General features: G+C 38.3%; 2 protein-coding genes across 3 annotated transcripts in view; both read right to left on the reverse strand.

Annotated features, from left to right (window-relative positions):
* Nucleotides 1-1,809: 1,809 nt before the first annotated feature.
* LOC136852304 (uncharacterized) overlaps nucleotides 1,810-8,368 on the reverse strand; it is a 6,995-nt gene continuing 436 nt past the window's right edge. The window contains exons 1-10 of one of the 2 annotated variants that reach the window (XM_067126809.1): nucleotides 7,891-8,368; nucleotides 7,518-7,744; nucleotides 6,366-6,608; nucleotides 5,603-6,238; nucleotides 5,200-5,424; nucleotides 4,660-5,025; nucleotides 3,383-3,925; nucleotides 3,035-3,256; nucleotides 2,312-2,758; nucleotides 1,810-2,198 (exon numbers count right to left, since the gene is read on the reverse strand). The exon at nucleotides 7,891-8,368 is cut by the window's right edge and continues 436 nt beyond it. In XM_067126809.1, the coding sequence (XP_066982910.1) occupies nucleotides 1,968-2,198; nucleotides 2,312-2,758; nucleotides 3,035-3,256; nucleotides 3,383-3,925; nucleotides 4,660-5,025; nucleotides 5,200-5,424; nucleotides 5,603-6,238; nucleotides 6,366-6,566 (2,871 nt within the window). In that variant the 5' untranslated portion in view covers nucleotides 6,567-6,608; nucleotides 7,518-7,744; nucleotides 7,891-8,368 and the 3' untranslated portion in view covers nucleotides 1,810-1,967. Of the gene's footprint in view, nucleotides 2,199-2,311; nucleotides 2,759-3,034; nucleotides 3,257-3,382; nucleotides 3,932-4,659; nucleotides 5,026-5,199; nucleotides 5,425-5,602; nucleotides 6,239-6,365; nucleotides 6,609-7,517; nucleotides 7,745-7,890 lie in introns of both variants that reach the window. The other variant, XM_067126808.1, reaches the window with a different exon arrangement.
* The window catches only part of LOC136852305 (uncharacterized), a 2,662-nt gene continuing 2,239 nt past the window's right edge, over nucleotides 7,946-8,368 (reverse strand). Inside the window, exon 4 of the mRNA XM_067126811.1 lies at nucleotides 7,946-8,368. This exon is cut by the window's right edge and continues 436 nt beyond it. The gene's annotated coding sequence lies outside the window, so the exon portion shown is untranslated.

Genomic DNA, 8,368 nt, shown 5'->3' on the forward strand with positions numbered 1-8,368 from the left:
ATCACTGTTGTATAACAAAATATTTTGGATGGAAGAAACCTCTCATAAAAGAATAATGTTGAGCGACTGTGACTGAGTCTGTGGTCTAGAAATGGAAAAGACTGAATATGAGGCGGAATTTCAGATTACGTGATAGCGGTCGCCGAAAATGCCATGATGGCTGGATCTGCGTGTAAAATGATGAGCCTTACACAGTCCTTTTTTTTCGCCAACTCCCAAAAGGATAATATACTGTTTAACTTAATCTCATCCTGAAGAAGACTAAACTCAGATGCATCTCTGATTTATCTGCGTGTGTGTGTGTGTTTTTGTTTATTTTCAAATTTCAACCGCGGTGTTTAGGCTCAAGCAATAAAAGGAAAATGAGGTTTAACATTCTTTTTTATTCAGGATTTTAGGTTATTTCCAAAGCACTTATTCCCAGACCGAACAATCTCTTTGGGGTTATCTCGGGACGTTCTCTGTTTGCCTCTACGTCCCTTTTCCCCGCTCGCCCTCACCTTAACAGCTGCACTAATATCGAAATCTTTCTAGGCATGTTTCCCCACTTCTGAGTCGGGGTCGATGTTTCTGACAGCTTTCCTCCTCCACCTGGCTTGGTCAAACACATCGCCCTCAGACAATTGCTCGTCTCTCGCATCTTCTTGAACTACATCCATCCACCTTCTTAGCTTCTTCGTTCTTCCTCTCCATCTCCCCCCTACATATGTCTCACCCCTTCTCATCACATGGCCATACCACTGCAGTCTTCTTCCCTGGGCCTTCTTTGATAGTTCTACGACTCTAGTTAGTTCCTCTTATTCTTTCATTTTTGATCCTCTCCATTTTTGTTACTCCACACATTCATCTGAGCATTTCCACCTCTACCGCATCCAATGTTTCTCTTGCAATCTCTTTACCGGCCATGTTTCTGCTCCATACATCAAAGCTGGTCTCACTGTCTTTTACACTCTTCGTTTAACCTTTATGTTGATTCTGCGGTCACACAAGACACCTGACATCTTTCTCCAATTTTTCCATCCACCAAAAATCTTTCTTTTTGTCTAAGCCTTTGATTTTGCCTGGCATCTCACATCTTTCACCATATTCTGTGAGTTTTCAGCACTTTGCCTCAGAAACCGATGAAGTACAATAATAAAGAAGTTGTTATTAAAAAATTTATCTTGATATAAAGAGACTTACCATGACTGACAACAGCTGAAACCCTATTTACATATTATCTTTCAGTATTATATAAGGAACACGCGAACACACAAGTTTGGTGTTCCTTGTAACGCTTTATTCTGATAGCAGTTCTAAGTAGCCTCATACTGCGAAGTGTGATAGCGAATATATTTTTGTTTATATTTCTGTTGATATTGTGCTCAATATGGGTTTATAAAATAGCTCATTCGACATTTTCGTCAACTGACTGATGAACAGGAACACAAATCTTCTAATTCAGTTATTCGGGTATTTCAGTTTTACTGAAATATAATTTTTTTTTACTCTTCTTGTGTCTATCTTCTGTAAGAACTTTTAGGAGCTTACTGTTTCATGTTTTTTGAGGTTTGCATTTTTTTTTTTTTTCGTTTCCCTTCTCCGTTGATTATTCCTTATCAATTTCCTCAATATCTTGTGAATCTGCAGCAACAGCTTGTCAAAATTACTGAAAATGAAAATGCTAAACAAAGCCTTTTATTCTCCTGTTCATGAGAATTATCGAATTTTCTCCACTTTTAGGAACAGCGGAATAAAGTAGCTATGAACAATTCAAAACTGCTCAAACATCCATTGTGATGTGAACAGTTCAAAATCGAAACCCTGAGAATGCGTTCTCTTTTTATTTAGAAAAATACAGGCATAACAAAATATATAAATTTTAAATAAACGTGAAGTAAAAATAAGGTGTTTAAGTCTTAACGTGCAATGTTTCAAAAGTAAGAAAAGCTCAGCGTGATTCATAGTCCTCCTTTTCTTGTTGATGATCATAATTTTGTCTTTTGAAAAGCGACGTAGAGTATTCCGTCGGAAGAGAGAGCAGCCGTTCCTTCACTGAAGTCAACATTGGAGGGAAGAGAGAAGCATCGCCTGCAGGTCCTGAGTTGTGATGAGGATTCCTCCTCCGTCTTCAGCTGGCCCTCGATGACAAGGTCCTTCTCTTCGGTCACATAAACTGTCGTCGATTCTTCAGTTACGTTTTGTACATCCAGTAATATCTGTTAGCGGAACAGAACGATAATTATTGAATATTCAAGTTGCTCATTACATAAATTTGCTCCATTTCAAAACACAAAGACAACAAATCTAATCTGATCAGACATATTCTTACCTGACAGCTGATGTGGTCGTCTTCAACATGGAAAGCGCGATTTTGCCAAGCAGGGTTCTGCTTGCAGAAGCATTTGTATGTCTTGATGTCACTTGCATGTCTGCATGTCTCTTGATCAGTGGAGTTCTTTAGAACCTTTTTTATGGCCCTCTGGAAAAGGTGCTGAACCTCTTGAAAGAAAGAATCTTGGAAGAAATTTCCCTTTCTAGTGATTGGCAGAAGTTTGATGCTGCTGTTGCTCTGCTCTTTCAAGTTACAAACACCTGAGTAAGTTGTAGAGCTTACAAAACATTCTTGTGCTGATGCCTCACATTTCTCTGCACACGATACAAAACCTTCGTTCTGGAAAAAGTTTCCTTTACTTGGAGAAATTCCATTTAGAGAATACCAACCAAGTGTCTTAGCACCGCTCTGGTTCCAGGACATTGCTTCATTGCTTTCCAAATTCTGTAAGAGAGAGAAAAGATCACTGATTATTGCAATTTCAAGATTATTACACACCTCTTTTAAACTTCAGTTTATGTGTAAATAACTGGCATTTGACATGACCTCATAAACTGTGCTGTGTACTATTGAAAAAATATTTCCAAATATAAAAGGTTATGTAAATTACGTCAGGCATGAATAAAATGAAACAGAGAGAGAGAGAGAGAGAGAGAGAGAGAGAGAGAGAGAGAGAGAGAGAGAGAGAGAGAGAAATATATAATTGTAGTATTCTCGTACCATTTTGGAGAAGACGATGAAAAGAATGCCATCAGAAGAAATTCCACAAACTCCTGATTCCACATCGATGCCACAAGGCAAATCGAATGTCATGGAAAAGTATTCCACGTTCTCTGATTCACCCTCATTGAATTCCGGATATTCAATTAACAGTTTTTTTCCTTCAATAACTTGAATATAGAGCTGTGTCTTATTTGTGCAGCGACTGACATCTAAGATGGCCTGAAAAAGAATATATTTTATGTAAATATATATGAAATTTAAGTGAAACTGGATATATTTAATAACAGACAATGAAAGAGAATTCTTTATTCAGAAAGGAATGTAATTTTATCGCTGAAGACTTACCATATAATGTTGTCCATCGTCGCTGAAAGTTGTTGCTTTGTTTTCTTCGCCATGTGTCGTGACAGGAATATTCTTGAAGTTCGCCTGTTCGTCCCCAACAGAGGAAAGACGATCAGTTCTGTTCACGAAGAGCGAACGAGCTCTTTCGAAGAAAGCATCTTCGTCAAAGCGTCCTTTCTCTTCAACATTCAGAATAATGCCATTGCGAGCGCAAGAGAACCTCTCGCATGACTTTAATTCCTGATGCTCGAAAAGCGAAGGTGATGAGAACATTTCCAGTGACGCATTTGTATTCCTCTTGTGCCTCATCATTTCTGTTTCGTCACTGTTCACATTACAGCCTTCATAGCAACTAGGCACATTATCTTTTTGGTTGTGACCATCCAAAGAAGTGACTTTGATACCGACTTCTTCCGCTGAAGCCTCTTCAATTCTCATACCAGCCAACATTCCCTCCATTGCGTCGTTTGCCGTGGTCACCCTTGTCAACAAGGTCTTTTCTCCTGACTTTGATTCTCCAGCATTCATTACTTGTAGCGGATCCTGAAACTTAGATTGAAAAATTGTATATGAAACCCCACCTGCATACGAACAGATGTATAACTGAATCACGAAAATATGGAACGTGATGAATATATAAATAAAGACAGAAATCCAAAAAGGAAAGAGAAAAATGGAGCGCTGCAAGGCCTTTCGACTTATAGTCCTTTACTTAGCTAAGTAAAGGACTGTAAGTCGAAAGGCCAAGCAGCACTCCACTGTTTCTGTTTCCTTCGTGGGTATTGTCTTTATTTATATTAACAGATATACAGTACAGTCTTCTCAGTAACTAACCGAAATAATATTTAATTTTATTTCTGCTGTAGTTTTCCATTTTTCAGCAGAGTATCAGAAGCATGCAACTGATCTCCTTCCGCCAAAACTTCCAACAGAGAACAGGATTCTAACATTTTCTTGCTGATGCATTATTGCTACTAACACTTTCCTCATTTTCCATGACTGTTTTTAAAATGACTTGCTTCTTGAGAGTTCTTAGATGAACCCTCCAGAGAATCTGGCCTATGATGTAAACAACTTTTGCAACCAATGAAATGCACTGTGTGTGTTTTTAAAAGAATATTGTCATTGTTACATATTTAGATTATAATATAATGCAAGGGATGTAAATGAAATACAAAGGTAAATCTATGTATATGTGCCCTTAATAATGTCATGCACAAGTGATTGACAAAAATGATATACTAAAATGTAAGAAGAGAAAAAAGAAAATATGGTACCTGTACTGATTCGGATTCATGAGTCATTTTACGAGAGTGAGAAGCATCGTGGGTAGTAGAACAAGTAGCTTGCCAGAAGTCATTTGTATCCCTTGAGAAAGACTCAGATTCTTCACAAAGCTCATTCCCTGTAGCAGTGGTCTTTTCTGTAATAGCCTCTTCACTATATGAAGAATTTATGTCCCCAACCTGTTCCTGAGACAGTGACAAAGTGAGTTCCTGACCAGTGAAATCTTCGCTGTTTGAGGATTCTTCCAAAGTGAGGACTGAATTTCCTCCAAGGATGAAGGATTCCCAGTCTTTCTGAGAACTCCCATCAGAGCACGCTCCGTCCAGACTTGTTGCCTGAACAACATCCAGCGGGACCTGTTTGAGATTCGAGTGGGGAAATAAATACAAGAATTAAAAGCTGATAACTTAGAGGTCATAAGGTTCGTGAAATTGTTCTTCGTCTAATACAAATATGATCGTTCATATCTGGTTAGATGTATCTTTCACAGTGTTATCAGAATACGAATGGACGCATTTTGTCATAGTGACCTTTTTGGTGAAGGTGATTGCAAGAATGCCATCCAAGGAGATTCCACAGAGGCCTGAGGTCACATCGATTTCATGTGGTAAGTCGAAGGTCTTGGAAAAGACTCTGAGATGGTCAAGTTCGCCTTCGTTCAGTGATGAAGAACATCTGATGAGGACTTTGTTTCCGCTGACCACTTTCACCTCCATCTCGGTCTCCTTCTGAAGGTCGCCAACATTCAAGATTATCTGAAAGTAAAAAAGGAATTGTATCTTACGAAATTTAATCATGTTGAATCATTTCATGAATCAAAACCTTTTTTACAATTATTCTCAGTAATGGTTCTTTCGTTAATAAACGGGTTAATGTCTTTAGAGATGAAAAATGGTTTTAGGAAATAAAAAAAAAAAATTTCTTTAGCCTTACCGTATATTCGTTTTCATTGTCGAAACAGTTAGTCTTCTCATACTCATCTTGATCGTCCAGAAGAGGAATAATTCTTTTATCATCGCCATCATCACTAACGAAAGATGAATCTGCATGTTCATATGAAGTTTCCATTTTCTGAACTTTAAAATAATGGCGAACACTTTCATAAAAATCATCTTCATCAAAGAGCCCCTTCTGTTGCACAAGTAACGGGCTACAGGTATCAGTGGAAGAGATTCCCTGTAATTCCTCGATTGCAGTGACAGACGCCTCTAATTCTTGTAGTTTTCCAGTTTCTTCAAAAGGCGTTGATGATGGAGATGTAACAAGGTAGCCCTGCTGTTCTTGTATTACTTCCTCTGTTAGTCCATTTATTGAAGTTTCCAAGGTCTGGATTTCAAGAAGAGATTGTTGTTGCTGTTCTCGCTTAAGCAAAGAGTTGCTGTCTTGAAATTCGTCTGAATCTGCCCATTCAGATGGAAGTCTACTCATCCCCTGCTCCTGAGTGATAAAGTATTTCCTGTCCTTAAAATCGAAGAACTTTGCATCCTCTTCCGCTCTGGGAGTGATAGTCTCAGAAATGGACAAAACTTGTTGCTGCTCTGCTTCTGTTTTGACATTTCCGATTCGTTCCTACAACAAAACATCAGTGAGATTAGTTACTTCACTGCGGAATTAAACTGCAAGGAAAAGTATGCTACAAAATGAATCACTGTGGAAAATAACTTGCATCATCGTTAACATAAGAAATAATTCTTACCTCTGCAATACCACGAGAAGTAGCCACTGAAGCAGAGCTGACTAAAGAAGCTGCAGAAGAATCAGACGCAAATTCTCGATCACTTTCGATTATGGTGAGCACCTGCTGTCCCTGATGTTCCTGAGACAGTTTGTTAACTTCCTTAAACACGTTTGCTTCTTCTTCATCATTAGAATCTTTTGTCACAGTGGTCTCACCCATTCCCCCATCGTGAGCTCCTTTGGATTTGCTAGCAAAATAACCCTGCAAAGGTGAAAAGTATATCGATTTTGATTTCTAATTTTTTTTTTCTAATCCATAATAGTGTGTAAATATTGTAGGTACATAATTTTGTAATATCTTACTTATGTAAGTGAAATGTAATATTTTTCTTATTATGTAAATGAAATTTTATATTTTTCTTATGTAAAAGAAATGTAATAATTTTTCTAATAAAAGATAAAAAAAAATTATGAAGTTGAAATCCCGGAAATTCAAGTTTTTAGATTATGTATGTATGTATATATGTATGTGTGTGTGTGTGAAATGCCTGACTTATAAATGAAACAAAGGCAATAGTCCTCCCAGTTTCATCGTCTGTTTCAATGTTTCAAAAACCCTGCTATATAACATTGCTTGGAAAACATGAACAATTTGGAAACGTCGATAAAATTCCCAGTTGCACACAAAAGAGAACCAACAATATCTTTTCTCGACGTTTAGGCGAAACAAAACACCGAAGGATCTGAAAACATAATGTGCAGGAAAAACTTCCACACGGACTGGTACACGCCCTGTTTTTCCAACCAGACTTGAAAGCCGACAAGAAAGATTTACTTCTAAGTTTACTTTTGAGAGCTTTCAGAATACGCGATCCAAAATACAAAGTGGAAGAAGCACAACACATAAAAATTATTTTCGTGAAGCTCGAATCCCAAGAACAGTGCATAGTAGAAGGCATAAAGGAAGCGAAAGACAGTTTCTTTGTTAAGAGGGAATATGGAGATGGAATGAGCAGGGCTGTTTGTGTGGTTCCTTATTATGTTATGTTACATACACAAGTTTTTCCAATGCAATGTTATCAAGGATACTTTTTGAAGGCTCACATGGAGATGAAATTAAAGAAAATATTATAAACATCAACTATATAGGCATCTGCATTGAGAGACTCACCTCTTTGTCGACAGAGACCAGAAGAAATCCGTCGGAAGAGACAGATGCCGAGGCAGAATCAGTGACAGCGTCCCATGGGAGAACGAGGAGAGATTTCGTTGAAGTCCTCTGAATGCTGAAGGGGTTCCTCTCTTTGGTTGGTGTCTTCCCTCAATGCAAATTTCCTTTCCGTTCTTCACGCAAACAGTCAGGCTCTGCCTCATGAAGTTGTAGACGTCAACAACGAACTGGAAAGAAAGGATTTGATAGTGAGCTTTTTGCCTGATGGAGTTTGGCTCTTACTTCATGATCAGACACTGTGATACAGTAATTGTAATTCACTAGGAAAAATGACTGAAAAGCCCCCAACAAAAAAAAATAACTTCCATTTTACCTTACAACTGGAATCCTCCTCTTGAGAGAAAGAGAGAGCATCACATTCCATAAAATTTTCTTCTTGGCATTTTCTGTAAAAGCCTACTAAATCTCCATTTTCGGGAACACTGCCATTTCTGGACAGAATTTCTGTAAGGGCAGAGATGACCAATCCTTTCACAGAGACGAAATGGGAATCCTCAAGAAATCGACCCTTGTTCATGATCTGCAACTCTTGCGAGATTCCTGAAGTCATTGGTTTTCCTCTTTTTCTCTCACAAAGGAAACTTCTGGTCTCTTCCTCAGAGTCGCGGGACGTATTCTGAACAAGGTCTACAGAGTGGAAATTTGCCACTTGCATCTTTTCGTCAGAGTGGAAATTTGCCACTTGCATCTTTTCGTCAGAGTGGAAATTTGCCACTTGCGTCTTTTCGTCAGTGTGGAAATTTGCCACTTGCGTCTTTTCGTCAGAGTGGAAATTTGCCACTTGTGCCTTT

Source organism: Macrobrachium rosenbergii, chromosome 25 (genome assembly GCF_040412425.1).
Source record: "Macrobrachium rosenbergii isolate ZJJX-2024 chromosome 25, ASM4041242v1, whole genome shotgun sequence".
NCBI classification, from domain to species: domain Eukaryota; kingdom Metazoa; phylum Arthropoda; class Malacostraca; order Decapoda; family Palaemonidae; genus Macrobrachium; species Macrobrachium rosenbergii.